An 18,400-nucleotide genomic window follows, 5' to 3' on the forward strand; every position below is an offset into this window, starting at 1 on the left:
AGTTCTCTGTATTGTGCCTGTGGCTTTGGAAATCAATATAAAATCACCTTTTAATACTTCCATGGCTACAGGTTCTACAAGGATCTGTGTTGGTTTGGTGTCTTTCATGATGAATATGGACAGATATAGTTTGAATTCTCTATCATAAGACTTTAAAGGTTCAAAGAAATCTCATAAATCCCTAGTAGCTGCAAAACTAGCTATTATGATTTTTGTAGAAGATCCATAAAGCTCCACCATAAAGTCATACAGATTTCCTCAGTGTGCAAGAATTTCTCATCAGAGGGGAACCATAATAGCCAATTCTATGTTATCCTTTCTTAATCTCCTGAACAACTATGATTGGCATTTTAAGTGGAGGTCTAAAGAAGCACTGTAGAAGTTCCTTAATAAGCAGATTTTGAGGCAGAGATTCTATCAGATTTTGAACCTTGTACTGTCAATCATGTAGTGGAAACTTGGATGATCCAACTGCTATTTTTTTGTAGTTGCCACACTTGTTAAATTACCAGAAGCCTGCCAGTAGCTCATGAATTTACACCACACAAACTATGTTTTATGTTTTCTGTGAATGAATAATTCTTGCTCCATCTCTTCAGATATGAAGCTTTGGTGCCTGGCAACATTGAGTATGCAGCAAAATACCAAGATAAGGTATATATTTTTGAAAGTGAAGAAAAACTTCAGAAGTTTATGAGGTGAATACACTAACTGCATTTTAATCTTTAATCATGTCACTGTTTATACATCTTAAAAGTGCTTACTGCTTACTTTTTATCTGGTTAGATTACCAGAGAAGTACTGGAATCTGAAGCTTCCCCATAAACTCCCTCCAAAACAAGAGCCAATGCTACTAACTACACTTCCTTTGGCTGGATACCTTGAACAGGCCAGTTTTTGCTTTTCTATTTTAAAATACGATTTTGTGACATATAGCATATCCCACTCAGCTTTTTAAATTTTTAATGCATTTGAGTCTTATGTTTATTAATGGAATTATATTAAATTGAAAATTTTGTAGTTACAATTGAGAGAAATTTTTTAAAAGCCTTAAAATAATAAGATATTTGTAGCTTTAATGGAAAAAATACAAGACTGTAAGGGGGGATAATAAGCTGCAGTATTATATGATAGATTTTCTGACTTAGTTGTTTATCATATCTTGTAAGAGTACATTTTGGTTGGATTTTTAACACCAGCAGAGACACAAGCTTACCTGGAAAAATTTAGGAGTAGTTTGTAACACTTTGACACATGAAAAAATAAAAAAATTATTCATGGTCACAGCCCTCCTATTTTATGCTAATTTGTTCTCTTCTACTATTCACCAGCTTAGGTATCATCCTGTATTGTTAGATCTTCGTTACAACAGGATAAGGCATTGTTCCAGATTTCTGTAATGGTCTTTTAAACCTGTTTTATTTCTTTAGGGAGTAGCAACTTCTCTAATAAAAGCTCTCCATGAAGTCGGCAGCCTTAAGCCAAAGTATCCATTCCTAAGTGTGAAAGAAACTGCTCTGCTTTTTGTCTCCTTCCACTTAAAAGGTAATGTATAAAATAGCATGCTGTAAAAATAACTACAGAAATGATGTAAGTCCTCTGATACAATATAGATAGCCAACTGGTGTTCATCTTTGCTATTTCTTAGAATTTCTGTTTGGGTTTTTTTCAGCTGGAGATATCAGTTGCAGATAATAGCCTTTAATAGTTTGCAATCAGTTTAACTAGTGCCAGCTTTCTCAATTTCAATATCCTTGTTTGCAGCTTTGCTATAGCTTTGGGCTGGTTTCCAGTACTGCTGGAGATTTCGGGAGCAAGACTGCCATTTCTTTCAACCCACCAGTTTTGTCTTTTATAAACCAACGTCTTCACTGGGTGAATTTCACCTGGCCTTTCATATTTTACATTTTTACTTATTCTTTTAGATAATACCAATCTTAATTATTTTTTTTAAGTTCTTCACATCCTGTGTTTCCTCATGTAATTACCAGAGCCCTCCAGAATTTTCTTGAACTATCACAGATTTTTTTGCTAGCATAGCTTTGTTAAGGAAGACTATTGAACAGGGCAGGCACATAGTAAGCCCCTGTATAAATGTACAGTTCCTAAGCCACCAAACTGCTTTTATACTGTAGTTTGCTTCATTCACAAAGGCTGTTTTCATTCTATTGTTAGCACAGCTTTGCTAACATAAGGATGCCCATGCTAAGAGTGTTTTGCTCATATATTGCAACATTAAATCACTATTAGCAGTGGATGATTAACCAGAAAGGTTATGCAAGTGAAGAAATCTCTTCTCCTCATGCAGCCCCAAACAGTTCGACCATAGGAATCCAGGAAAACAAGTTATCTTCTTCTAGCACTGGGTAGGACTGCTTCCAGCTTTAAGATACAGCATTCCTGTGCACTGACAAATCACTTGAACGTGAGGAAGAACTCTTTTCATGTGACCAAGCACTGGAACACATTGCCCAGAGAAGCTGTGCAGTCTTCATCACTGGAAATATTCTGGACACAATCCTGTGCCCTCTGCTCTGGGATGACCCTGCTTGAGCAGGGAGGTTTGACCAGACGACCCACTGTGGTCCCCTACCAGCCTGACCCATCCTGTGATTCTGTGATTTGCTGCAAATACAGCATTATTTATTACTGTGCATCTCTTCAGAGTAGTCACGCTATTCTTGATCAAAAAATTTGATCGAAGTGCTTCATGTTGTAGTCCCGTGGAAATTTATTTAATCCTATTTCTGTGTGAAGTTAAACCTTCTCATCTTCAATTTACATCATTCTCTAATCTCATATTTAAATAGGGGAGAAGAAGCAGTGGTTTAGTTCCTCCTTCAGCTTTTCTCACAACACTGGATTGCTTTCAGTATCTGAGAAGATACAGGTGATCAAGCATAAATGCAGAGGGGTTTGTTCCTGGAAAGAGACTAGTAAACCGTACATCACTAGAGTGACTGAGTGTCCTTCACGCTAGACTCCTGTAAGAGCTCTGTATACCACTATGCTTGAAAAATCTCTCAGAACTGTTAAATGTAACTGTCTACAGTTTAAAGCTAGTGGGCTGAAGTGTCTCATAGCATAGTTCTTCATGCTGTCCAGTTTTTTTTAATGAGATATAAAATACTGTCCATAGGGGGAAAAAAATGGTTATGATTTGGCTCAGTCCTTCCCCTTTGCCTCAGGGTAGGAATTAAAATAATAAACTGTACTCTGAGGACTCGCACTCAATACTTATGTATGCCAAAATAGGGCTTAGGGCAGAGAGAAACCAACCTTCCTCCTCCAAACTACTGGTCAGCTCTTCACAGAATCATGGAATCACAGAATAAGCTGTGTTGGAAGGGACCCACAAGGATCGAGTCCAATTCCTGGCCCTGCACAGGACCATCCCCAAGAATCACCATGTCCTGGAGGGCATTTGTCCAAACGCTTCTTGAACTCTGTCAGGCTTGGTGCTGTGACCACTTCCCTGGGGGGCCTGTGCCAGTACCCAACCACTGTGGGCACTCAACCCAGTGAAGAACCTTTTCCTGATATCCAACCTAACCCTCCCCTGACACAACTTCAGGTCATTCCCTCACGTCCTGTCACTGGTCTCCACAGGGAAGAGATCAGTGCCTGCCCCTCTTCTTCCCCTGAGGAGGGCATTGAAGACTGCAGTGAGGTCTCATCTCAGTTTCTTACAGGCTGAACAGACCAAGTGCCCTCAGCTGCTCCTCGTATGGCTTCCCCTCAAGGGCCTTCACCTTTGGACACTCTCCAATAGCTTAATGTCTTTCTTACATTGTGGCACCCCAGACTGCCCCCAGCACTGGAGGTGAGGCCGCCCAGTGCAGAGCAGAGCAGGGACAATCCCCTCCCTTGCCTGGCTGGCGATGCTGTGCCTGATGCCCCAGGACATTGTTGGCCCTCCTGGCTGCCAGGGCACAGCTGACTCATGTTCAACTTGCCATTGACCAGGAGCCCCAGGTCCCTTTCCACAGCACTGCTTTCCAGCCTCTCATTCCCCAGTCTGTCCATACATCCAGCATTGTCCCATCCTGGATGCAGAATCCAGTACTTTCCCTTGTTGAATCTGACATGGTTGGTGATTGCCCAGTCCTCTAACTTGCCAAGGTCTCTCTGCAGGGCCTCCCAGCCCTCAAGGGAGTCAACAGCTCCTCCCAGTTTTGTATCATCTGTGACCTTGCTAAGTTTCCCTTCCAGTCTTACATCCAAGTCATTTATGAAGATGTTCAAGAGCACAGGACTGAGAATGGAGCCCTGTGGGAACCCCATCAGTAACAGGTCACCAGTCTGATGTCACCACATTCCCTGTAAGCCTTTGTGTCTGACTGGTGAGCCAGTTGCTCTCCCATGTGTTTATCCAGCTCTGTGCCTGACATTTTGTCCAGAAGGATCCTGTGAAAGAGTTTGAAAGCTTTACTGAAATTCAAAAAGATTACATCAACTCACTTCCCTTGGTCAACTAGGTGGGTTATTTCCTTGTATGACATATGCCCTTGTATGGGCAAAGCATTTAGGTCATGGAACAGCCGTGCCAAGGACACAGCAGCCCAGTGCCAGCCATGCCAGGCCTGGGCTATCCTCAGGCTGTGCCACTTCAGGTTGTGTGCCACACTGCCTAAATTTGTCACTGCCTGGAGTTTCACCAGCATCTCACAGTCTGAGAAATGGGAAGTTGACAGCAGCTGAGTATGTTGTTGTGTCTTCTTTTACAAAAGCCCGATCTTTCTGATTATGACTCTTCTGGAGTCAGAAAGTTTCTGAAATACCAGACTTTATCTTTTTGGCTTGGCACCAACAGGTAAGGTGTTTTATCTGTACCACGGGTAATGCTAACAGGGGTAGACTTGGTCCCTTTGAAAATTTCTGTAATGTAATTCCACAAAGTTTACAGGGGACACTAACATGCTGCTTAACTTCTTGCAGCACACAACCCCCGGAGCTCAGAGCCAGTGCGGCAGATGTACAGGAAGAAGCTGTTGCAGTTCATGGAGCACTGCCAACTCATCCCTTACCTGGGGACTGCCATGATGGGCCCCTATAAGGACCCAAGAGATCGGCCTCTTGGCCTTGATGACAGACTGCAGGTTTTTCTTTCCCTGAAAGGCACCCACCCCACTTTTGTATGAACCCTGTATTTCCACTGATTAACACGTGGAGTGTTGCCTTCAGGCACCAGCATGGCTGCAATGTGGTCCGTGAACATCACACTTTCTCAGGCCAGTTTTTTAACCATGAAATCTTAGAAATAAAATATTTTGTCTGAATTTGAGAGATACAAAGCTACTAGAGAGCGTCCAAAGGAAGGCTGTGATGAGAGTGAAGGGCCTTGAGGGAAAGCTGTGTAAGGAGCGGCTAAGGTCACTTGGTCTGTTCAGCCTGGAAGAAACTGAGAGGAAACCTCATTGCAGTCTTCAATTCCTCGTGAGGGGAAGAGGAGGGGCAGACACTGATGTCTTCCCTGTGGAGACCAGTGACAGGACCCAAGGGAATGCCCTGAAGTTGTGTCAGGGGAGGATTAGTTTAGGAAAAGGTTCCTCACCCAGAGGGTGGTTGGGCACTAGAACAGGCTCTCCAGGGAAGTGGTCACAGCACCAGCCTGAGAGAGTTAAGAGAAGCGTTTGGCAACATGGTGTGATTTTGGGAGCTGTCCTGGGGAGGCCGGGGGCTAGAAAGGGATCCCTTCCAGCCCAGGACGTTCTGTGATTCCGTGGCTCCAAGTCCCGCCCGTGTGGCGCTCATTGCGGCAGCGCAGGCGCGGCGCGAGCCCCCGCCCGGAAGTGCAGCGGCGGCGTAGCGGGGCCGGCGGTGAGCGGTGAGTGCTGGGGCAGGGCGGGCGGCAGCCAGGCCGGGGCACCCGGGCCCGCGGCTCTCGTGGGGCAGCGCCCCCTCCCTGCCCCGCGAGGGACGAGCGGCCTTCCCCAAGGGGCGGCCCGAACCGAGCTCGGGGCTCACACGGTGCGCGGGGGGCGGCGACCCGCGCGGTGCCCTTGGCCGTGCCCGTGTCGAGGCCCAGCCCCGGGCCGTGCGCTGCCCCCCGGGCTCACCTCGCGGCAGCTCCTGAGCCCTTCCACGGCTCACCGGAGTGTGTATCCGAACGCACGGCCGGCAGCGTGGGGCCTCCTGCTTGAGTACTGCCTCGCTCTATAATGGTGAGGTTTTTTTAGGGAAGGCGGCTGTTTTGGATTTTGCAATCAAAATAGTAATGCTGTGAGCTCCTGGTTAAACACCGAAGTCCTTTCTATGATCAGAGCTCACAAAACACCCACTGTCTTGTCCTTAACACGTGTGGATCTTAGGGGATGCCTGCAGGCAGAGTTGACAGCAGCTGTTCAGGAATTCTTCTAATGCACAATAAGGCAGATTGGATCACACCTGCAGCTGTGCTTTAAGGTGTTGCAGCAACAAACATCAGGCTCACATGCTCCCGAAATTAAAGCTCCCAAATAAAACAATTTGACCCTGTCGTGAACTATTTGGTAGATGATTAGGGCTAAAGAATCCCTTTTTCACCACCTCAGTAGCATTTAGGTGTCATCTGTAAGTAGTATCTGTTGTTTCATGGAACATTTGTTCAGGTGATTGAAACTGTTGCAGTAACTAAATACAAACATGCTAATTTATATGTGTTTAATATGACACTTGTATAAATTAGGATAACAGGTAGTTAATCTGTTTTATCTTTGGCTAGTTGTAAATGGGACATTTTGGGCATTTCCCATAATATTTGGTGGATTCTTCTGAAGTTGCTGGATTTTTTTTCTGTTTATTATTAATTTTTCCAAATTTACTATTGAAGAAGTTTAGCAAGTCAAATTGATCATTAATAGATACCTTAATGAACCCTATATTAGACAGAACCCTTCAAAACACTGCTGTTTTTCTGTTTGTATTGCCTACCTTCTTAGGCTGAAGCTTAGTAAGGTAAAATGTTACAAAAGAGACATTTTCAGAAGGATAGATGGGGATAAAAGAAGTCATGAAGTCCTACCACATTGATATCAGTGAAGTTTTGTCATTTATTACAAAATTTCCTAGCCTTGTCCCTGAATAATCTGCACTGATCAAACTGCAGTTGACCTTTTTGTTTCTAGTGTGGTGGGTTGATGCTGGCTGGACACCAGGTGCCCACCAGAGCCACTCCATCACTCCCCTCCTCAGGTGGACAGGGGACAGAGAATATAGTAAAAGCTCATGGGTTGAGATAAGGACAGAGAGAGATCATTCAGCAGTTTCCAGCTGAGGCAAAACAGACTTGACTTGAGGAAATTACTTTTTACCCATGAGATAACTGTTGGATAGTGAGAAATGAACCTGAATCTTCAAACAGCTCACCCCACCTCTCCCTGCTTTCCAGGCTCAGCTTTAGTCCCAGTTTTCTCTACCTCCTCCCCCCAGCAGTGCCGGGGGATGGAGAATGGGGGCTGCAGTCAGTTCATGGCACATTGTCTTGGATGCTTCTTTGATTCCTATCACTCTTCACCTGCTCCAGTGTGGGGTCACTTCCACAGGAGACAGTCCTTCCTCCATGAACTCCTTTAGCCTGAGTCCTTCCCATGGGCTGCAGTTCTTCACAAAATGTTCCAGCTTGGATCCCTTCTACAGGTGCAGTCCTTCAGGACCAGTCTGCTCCAGTGTGGGTCCTCCCTGGGGTCACAAGTCCTGCCAGCAGACCCATTTCAGTGTGGGCTCCTTTCTCCATGAGGCCATAGGTCCTGCCAGGAGCCTGCCCCAGCACAGGCTTCCCACAGGCTCCCAGCCTCTTTCAGGCATCATCCACCTGCTCTGGTGTGGGGTCCTCCAGGGCTGCAGGTGCATCTGTGCTCCACCATGGACCTCCATGGGCTCCAGGGGCACAGCTGCCTCACCATGGTCTGCACCAGGGGCTGTGGGGGAATCTCTGCTCTGGCACCTGGAGCACCTCCTCCCCTCCTTCTCCACTGACCTTGGTGTCTGCAGGGCTGCTGTTCCCATGTATTCTCACTCCTCTCTCCAGCTGCAGTTGTGCAGGTTTCTTTCCCCCTTCTTAAATCTGTTATCCCAGAGGTACTACCACCATTGGCTGATGGGCTCAGCCTTGGCCAGTGGTGGGTCTGTCTTGGAGCGGGCTGGTGTCAGCTCTGTAGGACACGGGGGAAGCTTCTGGCAGCTTCTCACAGAAGCCACCCCTGTAGCTGCCCCGCTACCAAAACCTTGCCATGCAAATCCACTGCTGTACTGGAGCTGTGAATAAGGAGTTCTTTTTGTCTGATTGTTTTAGTTTCAGAAGATAGGGTAGCAATTTTTTTAGATAATACAGAGTTCACAGTACATCAGAGATGAAAAAAGGATAGACAGTTATTCTGATCTAAGAAATTATCTGTAACCATTTCATAGGCTTTAAAAATACTTCTTGAAGAAATTCTCTGTCAGCAGTAGTGTTGATTTTTCAGAAGTTCGGAGGATTCAGAATTGCTTCAGAAACTCTTGAACTCTGTTACTGGTATAGCAAGTGATACATGGTGTCTTATAATGCTGACTGTTAAAATAATTCTTTACTAAAGCTATTCTGTTTTTCTAGGCACCTCCTTTAATATTCATCATTAAAATGGAAAAAACAACTGATCCTTCTGAGAAACTGGTCATCATCCACTCCAAAGCTCACAAAGATACCATTTTGGCTAATTTTGAGGAACAAAGGAAAAAGGATTTTCTTTGTGACATTACTCTGATAGTGGAGAATGTGCAATTCAGAGCCCATAAAGCTTTGCTGGCTGCTAGCAGCGAATACTTCTCAATGATGTTTGTAAATGAGGGTGAAATAGGGCAGTCAATCTACATGTTGGAGGGAATGGTTGCAGACACCTTTGGAGTTCTGCTAGAATTTATCTACACTGGTTGTCTCTGTGCCAGTGAGAAAAGCACAGAACAAATCCTGGCTACTGCACAGCTGCTGAAAGTGACTGACTTGGTATGGGCCTGCACAGACTACCTGGAAAGCCGCAGCCCAGGTAGTGCATTGCCAGCTCCAGCTGACAGTGGAGCCTCTGTTGTTGCAAGTGACAGGAAAAACAATGATCCACCGAAGCGAAAACGGGGGCGACCAAGGAAAATCAAGGTCGTCCAAGAAGAAGAAGAATCAGGAGCAAATTCTGCCGAAGATGGGCAGCTGAGAGAGAACAACTCCGTGCAAAATAAGCAAAATTTTATGAAAAAAGACACTGAATTAGAAGAAACAGTTGCCAGTGAACAGGCTTCAGTGAGAAAAGATGGAGAAGAAACTGAACCTGCTTGTGGCTCAGAGGCTGCTGTTGATCTGTCAGCTGAGAAAGATGAAAATTATGATCCCAAATCTGAAGGAATACAGGGCACTCAGAGCCGTTACAGCAAACGTAGAATAAGGAGATCAATCAAACTAAAAGATTATAAACTTCTTGGGGATGAGGATGAGAAAGGACTGGCAAAGAGAACTGATGGAAAAAGAAAACGTGCAGGTTCTGAAGCTCGCTGTAAAGACTGTGGCAAAGTATTTAAGTATAATCACTTCTTGGCTATTCACCAGCGAAGTCATACAGGTAGGCCTTCAGACTGCTGCTTTTGGGTTAGGGTTTAGTGATGTTGCCAAATGCAAGTGACTGTTGAATTGGTGGTTGTTGACTACAGCAAGAATATCCAAAATAGCATGCTGATCCAAATTACAGTGTGTCTTCTGTGCTTGCTGTTTTATTCTTGTCAGCAGATCTCAGAACTTCTATGTCTCACCTTGATTTCAGTAATTAATAATTTCACTGTTTAAGCACTGAATTATATAGAAAATAGTTACATAATAACAGTAGCTAAAGAATTATTTTATTCCTGTGTGAAGCTTGTCTCTTTACCACTAATCAAGAGTAACTTTTTCAGTAGCTACAACATTGCAGTGCATCTCACTATCAGCTTAGAATATCTAGTGAGAAATGATGCATTTATGCCTAAAAATGTCATCTTTTGCTTTCAGGGGAGCGCCCTTTTAAGTGTAGTGAGTGTGGCAAAGGCTTTTCCCAGAAGCATTCTCTTCAAGTCCATGAGCGGATGCACACTGGGGAACGGCCGTACACGTGCACTGTCTGCAGTAAGGCTCTGACAACAAAGCATTCCCTTCTGGAGCACATGAGCCTACATTCAGGTAAATACTTCAAGGCAAATGTAGCACTCTGCTCCAAGAATTTGCCTTTCTGAGAAAAAGGTACTTCTGCTCTGTCTGGTGTGGGCTGGCTTGTGTATTTTATTTATTTCCTTACACTTGTTTCGGACGTGGCTTACGTTTTAATAAGTGATTTTCTCTACAGGGCAGAAGGCTTTTACGTGTGATCAGTGTGGGAAGTACTTCAGCCAAAAGAGACAGCTCAAGAGCCACTATCGAGTACACACAGGTATAAGAAGTTTGGGTTGAGGACCTGGCTTACAGTCCATGCTGATTTGTCTTCCTAAAGATTGACTTAGGCTGGAAGTTCTTCCTCAGTGATGTATTTAGTCTCTGCTACCTTGATGTGTCCTATCTTGATGTAACAGTGGATAGGGTGAAAAAAACAACATGGTGTATAGTAAATGGAATATGTAGAAAAATATTTAATTGAGAAGGGCTCTTATGATGATTAAAAATTAGTTACACTGTATTTGACATACAACGTGATTATTTTAGCCCTGCTGTCAATGCTACATAAAAGCTGGGAATTGTATAAATGATTGTGTCTGCTGCCTGGTGTGCAAATTGCATTGTAGTTGTCTACTAGTTTGGACTAGTAATGGCAAACAAGCTTTAGGAAGTGTCTTCCTCACTTCTGGAACAGGATGGAGCTACAGACAGAGGACGTGGTGGAGAAAATCAGAATTTACAAAGCTTTAAGAGAAGGTGTTTTTGGGCAGGAGCAAGTGTCAGTCCCCTCTTTTCCTGTGATAATATTAAATTGAGAGATAGGAGTGTGACAGTTAAGAAAGTGAGGAGGCAGTGAATCACCTTTTGTTTTATCTCTATATTATATCAAAGTGGTTATTTTACAGGAAAGTGCTTTAACAAAGATCACTGAAGAGATACAGGGGATCACTTATGCACTGACACTTTTTTTGTTATTGCGACAAGGCCGTTCACTGCCGGAGTGTAACCAGTGTCGTCGCAAATTCATGGATGCAGCTCAGCTAAAGAAACATCTAAGAACACATACAGGTAATGTTGTACTTCGGGTTTTGTGGGCTTTGTGGTTTGTTTTTTCTTGAAGTTACATGGACAAAACAATGTTAGGCAAATTACATTTGTCTCTGTGGAATGAAGTTCTGCTCTACTTGTATGTAATGATGCCTGTGTTGCTAACGAAGAGATTTGACATCAAGAATGCAGGAGCACAAAAGAGCTAGTGTTTCAGCAGCACATAAGCAGTGCCTATTACAGGAAGAGGGCTTTTTCCCCAGTTTTATAAAACCTGCTGCAGAAAATGCCAGTTAGCTTTCCTGTGATAGAATCCTGGACTGGGAATTCAGGAATGTCGGGAGAGCTGTATCCAGCATGTATCTGGCTTGCAGTGAGCTGACAAGTAACAGAAAGTGTGTCTCCTAAATGAGTTGGACACCTCTGTGAGGGATGGGTGCTTATGAAAAGTGCTGTGACCAGAAAAATAATTATTTCCATTTATCTTTTTATTGTGCAGTCATAAACCAGATGTTGAGAGGAGATGGGCTGAGAGGGATGATTTAATGCAAGTGTGTCAGAGAGTGTTTTAAGAGATTTAGAGGGCAAGCTGGTAATGAATCACTGGATAACAGAGATAAAAATGTTGATCTATCCTCTCATAATAACAAGGCATAAACTTTGTAAAATACTTTCCTTTGAAGGGTAAGTTCATAAGGTGACGTGTGAATAATTTTGTCTTTGAATGTAACTAGAAACATTGTTTCCTCATAAAATTGTTTCCTCACAAAATTGAATTATTCTTAAACATGTTGCTTGCAATTGTAAGACATAACTCAGTCTCGAGTATACTTTATATTGTTCATTCCCTCTTCTTTTCTCAGTGAAATAACACAGCTTTAAATTTTCTGGGATATGCTAAGGTCAAAACTTGTGCTTCTGGGAGTTTTTGGTTATCCAGAATAGTGTTAGCTTGTAATACTTACATGGTTTTGTATTGAGGAGAACACAGTGTTGACACACACGAGTTTTGTATCTGAAGCTGATACAGCTCTCTAAATGTAGTGGGAAAGAGTTTGGTATGGGAAATGAGAAGAGGAAACTTACTAGGAAGGTAAATTGCAAAAATATATGAGCTAAGCTGAGTTTAGCAGAAACTGGCTTGCAATATATTTTACTTCTAGAAAAGACAGGCAAGATACCAATATTAATTATGTAGAAATAATAATTGATCTGTCCCATCTCAAAAGCAAAGTAAAATTCCAAGGCATTTGGGGGACAGGTGTTAACATGGATAAAACTGTTCTCCTTTGGCAGCAGCAGCAGTTTGGTAACACTGTGTAATAAAAATACAGTCTACTTGGTAAGTTACTCCTGTTTTCAGTAGCAGGCTGGGACTGGATGATCAGAGGTCCCTTCTGACAAATGTTTCTTGTTCTCTCATCCTTTATCCATGCCCTCCAAAGCCACACGAAGGCTGGTAAGCATTGCAGTTCTATGCTAAATGTGAAGCTTCCTTGGAAACTGGCTGCTGCCCAATCCCTGGGTTTGATGTGCTTTGATGGTGTGAATTACCACAGTGGCGATCTGAATTCTTGTGTCTGGTGTCTTAAGGAACCTCAATGCAACAAGGATTTGTTATGGTGTGAATTAGGATTTGCTTTGGTTGGGTAGTATCCGCTTCTTGTCAACCTTCTTATCATTTAATTTGGCCTCTCTGCTTCTACTCAATTAGACATCAAAATTCCAAATGCACTAAAAAAAATCCCCAACAAATAAACAAAAAATCCCCAAACAAACTTACATTTTATTTTTCTAACTGGTGTTCCCAGAATATGATAGGCCTAGTGTCATGGAGCCTTGTAGAAAGCCAGTCAAGTTGTTAAGACAATGGATTCATTTTGCAGCTTTGGAAGTTTGGGCTTACTCATCTGCATGGTGCTGCACGTGAACCTGGCATTAATGCCAGGGTTCAGGGACAGCCTTTTTCAAAGCATTTCTGTTCCATGTGGAACACCCACATCTGTGCCATAGGTACAGCTTTTTGTTGCTTTGGGGGCTTGGATCACCTAATTCTTCATCTTCAAAGGGGAGAAATGCTAGAGGTGTACATTTAAAATGTTATACCCTCATTTTGACTAGTGAGTTCATTCCGTTTTGGATATCTGTGCTGACCCATGGCAGAAGCGTGAGGAGCCAACAGTGCACACTTGATACTGTGTATGGTAAAATACAAAATGTTTTTAATGTATTGATGAAAAGTGCTATTTAAAAAGTGAAGTCCCATTTCTTTTTGATAGGTGAGAAGCCCTTCACTTGTGAGATTTGTGGCAAATCATTTACGGCTAAAAGTTCACTTCAAACCCACATTAGAATTCACAGGTAAAGTATGTCTTATTTTCATTACATTCTTTAAAAATGTAACTTCTAATTTTATAACCTGCATGTAGTGCTTGTTCAATTATAGAATGGTCAGGACTTGTTTGCAGTTTGAATGATAGTTAAAAACTTACCATTTTTGCTTAATCTATGTAAGCAAAAAGTTGGTAGTGGAAAGGACTGAAATGCTAAATACTCATGTGCCAAGATACTGTAAGAGTCTTCTTTGGAGTTTTGTGTCTGTTCACTGACAATGTACTTACTTCTGCATTATTTTTGTGAAAATTTTACTGTAAGTTTGAGAGCAGAACAGTAGCCATGGTGTATCAGGGTCATCGGAGCAGTGTCCTGTTACCCTGTGAGCCATCCTGTCTCTGTAATAGCATTAGTTGTCTTTTACCCCTGTCAGTGCAATGCATTGTGTAAAGACATGTTAGATTTTACGTCACTGGAAAACTGTTGTCTAAGAAAACATTTCCAGTAACACTTCTTGTCCTTTTGATGCAGGCAGCAAGTTAGGATTTGGACACTTCTTTTTGTTTTAAAGCCTGCACTGTTAATAAATGTTCTTAAAATGGTTAGTGCTTAGAATTATGCAGAGTTGTTGCATTCTTGTCAAGGCCTAGCAGCACGGAGCTTGTACCTCTGGTTTTATGAGAGGAAGGCAGTTATCTCTGTAGCTCTGGACTATATACTAATTGTACTGTTTGTGAAGTCAAATAGAAATAATCAGGAGGTCAAATAGAGGATGTTTTTAATGCCACTACATTTTAAGTACTTAAATTCAGAAAAACAAAGTAATCATTTAAGTATTTTATTAAAGAATAAGTTTCAGAAAGCAGCATTGTCAAAGTGAATATTTTAACGAGATCAAATTCTTTCCTTTTGCAGAGGAGAAAAGCCATATTCTTGTGGTATATGTGGAAAATCCTTCTCTGATTCCAGTGCTAAGAGAAGACACTGTATCTTACACACAGGCAAAAAGCCTTTCTCCTGCCCAGAATGTAGTTTGCAGTTTGCCCGTCTGGACAACCTGAAGTCTCATTTGAAAATTCACAGCAAGGAAAAGCAGTTTCAGGAAGCCAGTGCTGTCCCGAGCACCAACACTCATCCGGAAGAACTGAGAAACATTCTCCAGCTGCAGCAGTACCAACTTGCCACCTCCGGAGGGCAGGAAATTCAGCTGCTGGTTACGGATGCAGTTCACAACATCAACTTCATGCCCAGCCACAATCAAGGCATCAGTATTGTGACTGCAGAAAATGCCCCCAGCATGACGACAGAGCAGGCTGCGAACCTCGCGCTGCTCGCGCAGCCACCACAGCAGCTGCAAAACTTGTTGCTTTCAGCTCAGCAGGAGCAGACAGAACAAATCCAAAGTATCAATATGATTGCAAATCAAATAGAGGCTGCCCAACCTGAACAAATGCATGTCATCACTCTTTCCAAGGAAGCACTAGAACATCTCCATGCTCATCAGGGACAAAATGAACAAATCCACTTAGCGGGATCTTCACATCCAGCTCAGCACGTGCAGCTGGCTCAGGAATCAAGTCAGCAATCTCACTCTAGCCAAGATACAGTTCCTTCCCATCAAGTCAGGGAAGAACAGAATCAAAGTGTACCTGTTTCTGAATCCCATCAGCAGCCTCTATCAGTAAATGAGTCATCTCATGAGCATCCTATCCAAGGACAGGCTTTCTGAAATGCTTGTCAGCAGAGGGCTAGGCCAGAGAATGCTTCTCATCCAAGCAGGGATTACATGCATCACACTTCCTTTTTGCAACATAAGCTATCCAAAGATGCATTTCTTGGTGATTTTAGATGAGTGACTCAGTTTTCTTAACCATATTTATTTTAGACTATTTTGTTTTTCCGGATTGGTATTTCTTTACCACTTAGTCCATACCTCACAAGCAGTTAATGTGGGTGTTTGTGCCTCATACACATCTCTGCCTACTGAGGAGATATTTAGCCCTTATTTGCATTTCTGTGTGACTCTCCAGAAAAGTTCACCTTGCTGGTAGGAGAACAAAGTTTAGGACATCTGCTGAACAGGAAGTAACCACTTCTCTGACAAACTTAACATACCTGAGCTACTGTCAAGCTTAAGACAACCAGTACTTTTTGCAAAGCTAACACCATATGTCTTACATTTAATGAGCTTTCTCTCTGCAGGTTAATGTATCATTCTCTATGTAATCATTCCCTGAAGTGCATTATGAGTTACTGACTACCAAATTCCTTTGGTTTGGGTTGAAACTGTTGCAGCCTTTAACCGCCCTGAATCTTCCCTTCTGTTTACTGTGTGCTGTACAAGTTCTGCTCCTCATAAATGTTTAAGCGATTGCACTTGAATAGTGGCAATGAGATGTGACGGTTACACTGGAGAACTGAAAGCCCCGAATTCTTCTCTGTTAGTTCTACCACTCACTTTCTGTGTGACTGTGGGCGAGGTAGTTGACCTCTGTGCCTTTTTTCATCATCTAGTAAGTGGGGATAGTGTTCACACACTCTGCCAAGCACTTTGAAGAGCTCTTGTTGTTGAAGGCACTGTCTATTGAAGTGCAAAACTCTCTTCCTGACAGGATTCTGTCTAAGCTTAGGAGCCACTGTATATTTAAAGTGTTATTTTTTGTACTTTTGAGAGAAGAACATAATCTTACTTTAATATATGTTAAAACTGGTAATTGTTTATGTGAGGATTTAAACAATGAAAAGCATCAGTTCAGAGCAAAATGAGTTACGCAAATGGGGCACATCACTTAAAGCTGTACAACTATTTTTGTTGACTAAATTAGATGTGTACAGATTGTTTTCAATGACTGACTGCTAACAAAAAAGATTTGACATCATAATAAAATGCCTTGCCAAAATACATGCTTAGTATTTTCAGGTTTGATTACTGGTAACACTTTGCATGGTTAGACTGGTGTGTTAAAATCCAGATAAAATGCCACTGTTACTTAAAAGAATGTGCTCAGTTGTCACTTCAGCTTTAAAATGTCATACTTGTGATTTACATTGATGTTTTATGTTATGACAAATGAAAAATCTAGAAAATGCGGCGAATTTAAAAACAGAATTATCCACATTTTTTATAATATCCCTTGTTCCAAGTCCGGACTACTTGGCCTGCTCCTGACTGCATGCTGCAGAAGTTTGGCTAAGTATCTCCATACCTTCAAAGTACTGGATCACTTTTATATAAATGCATTGTGATAAGGGTAGACAGTGGGAATAAATCAATGCAAAAAAGACCAAATCCAAAAAGCAACAAGCCATCCCACAGCAAAGCTGTTTAGGCTTTTCACCTTTCCTCTCAGAATGGAGAAATAAAATTTGCGTATTTTCTGCCACAAAAGTAAACCAGCGTATTCTGCAGTTCTGCCTGAGAAGCTTGAAGTCTTGATGCTGTAAGAGCAGATAAATAAATACAGTAAAGCCTGTTACAACACTTAGACAATCTTGCTGAATAATTGTATAAGCTTAGAGTAAATATTCTGGCAGTTTCATCCTAGAACTTCTGCTGTTATCTAAAACACTGTACAGTGCAGCCAGACCGCACTGGTCATAAGTTTAGAGGAACTTGCACTGAATTTATTCTCTGCCATATATTTACAAATTCTGAAATGCTTCAAAATGGGTTACAAGCTAAATTCTGAGGCTATCAGTAAAGTAACTATTCAATACTTTCCTTCTTTTTTGAACTTTGTTTTGTTCATTATGCAGCATTGAGTTCCTTGCTGCAGTTTCGCACAAGACACTATCATATAGTGATTTCTCAGTGCTTTCTTAAAACTAAAATACCTGAAGTTTTGTGTTTGGAATTCTGTTGTGCTTTTCTGCAAACTGCCAGTGAGGAAGCGAGCTGCTGTGAATAGCGTGGCAATGACTAATCCTGCACCCTGTGTTGGTTAAGCTGTCAGCACATACTGTAGCTTGCACTGAAGAAGCTGGTGGGGCTTCTCATATCACAAATGTTGCTTTTTGGACACAATTTACTTCCTTTCTAGTGAATGCATTTCTGCTAAAAGATGAATCCTTTTTCTGTGTGTGCATTTTTAAGGCTACAGCTGAAGTCTAGGATTGCTTTGAATTTGAAAGGAAACCCCTTCAGCTTTGTTTTTGAGTTCAGATGCCACTAAGAACTATTCAGGAAAAAAATGCATCCCTTAGAAACTGCATTTCAGAACAGCTCTCTAAGTATCTTTACTCCTTAGCCAGTAAACACCTTAACTTCTCTTTTTCTCACATAGACTAATCCTAGCAAATCTGTCTCACTGCTTACTATGTTCAAATGAGATTAAGGTTTTAGACATAAATGCAGGGCAATAAGAGGACTACAGAAAGATCCGGTTTTGTGAGCATTTAACACCATTGTGTGTTTCCTCTGCTCCATTTGTAAGTTACCCAGTGCAGCTGAACTCTAATAGGATTTCACCTTTTTTTTTGTCCAAATGCAAGTTTATCAGATTTTGGCTTTTTCTGAAAATTTTGGTTGGTTCTCCAGGTGCAAGTTGAAACAAATCCCCAGGAGGTAGAGCAAACGCACTCTGAAACCTGTATTTACCTGTTGTGTATTTCCCCTGCTTGGCCTTCCAGTCCAGCATCTTGGGTTTTGATAGATGAATATCAGAGTATTTATTTCATATGGGCTGTGAAAGCAAATTATCCTGCCAATATGAAAATATTCATCCCAACAGGTGTAACTTTTCAAGGGTTTTTTTTTAATACTTGGTTTATGCTCTCTCTCCTGCTCGGGGGAGCTAAGAAAAGAAGCACTACCAGGAGTTGTACAGCAATTGCCTCAGCATCTAAGAGGAAAAGGAGATGACTGTACCTCATCACAAACTCTTTCCAACTGAA

The 18,400-nt window shown here is 42.2% G+C and overlaps 1 protein-coding gene across 13 annotated transcripts in view; it reads left to right on the forward strand.

Moving 5' to 3' along the window:
- Positions 1-16,992, forward strand: part of LOC104691463 (zinc finger and BTB domain-containing protein 24) — a 71,733-nt gene extending 54,741 nt beyond the window's left edge. For 5 of the 13 annotated variants that reach the window (XM_010402968.4, XM_010403026.4, XM_010402993.4 and 2 more), the window contains 4 exons: positions 600-698; positions 787-889; positions 1,431-1,545; positions 4,939-5,279. In XM_010402968.4, coding sequence (XP_010401270.3) covers positions 600-698; positions 787-889; positions 1,431-1,545; positions 4,939-5,141 — 520 coding nt within the window. In that variant the 3' untranslated portion in view covers positions 5,142-5,279. Of the gene's footprint in view, positions 1-599; positions 699-786; positions 890-1,430; positions 1,546-2,308; positions 2,513-4,938; positions 5,280-5,473; positions 5,828-6,051; positions 6,165-6,223; positions 7,618-8,572; positions 9,567-9,988; positions 10,157-10,319; positions 10,404-11,031; positions 11,195-12,618; positions 12,633-13,452; positions 13,535-14,422 lie in introns of those variants that run through there. The other 8 variants (XM_010402956.4, XM_019290136.3, XM_039569171.1 and 5 more) reach the window with 8 other exon arrangements.
- The last annotated feature ends 1,408 nt before the right edge of the window (positions 16,993-18,400 follow it).

Source organism: Corvus cornix, chromosome 3 (assembly GCF_000738735.6).
Source record: "Corvus cornix cornix isolate S_Up_H32 chromosome 3, ASM73873v5, whole genome shotgun sequence".
Lineage (NCBI taxonomy): Eukaryota > Metazoa > Chordata > Aves > Passeriformes > Corvidae > Corvus > Corvus cornix.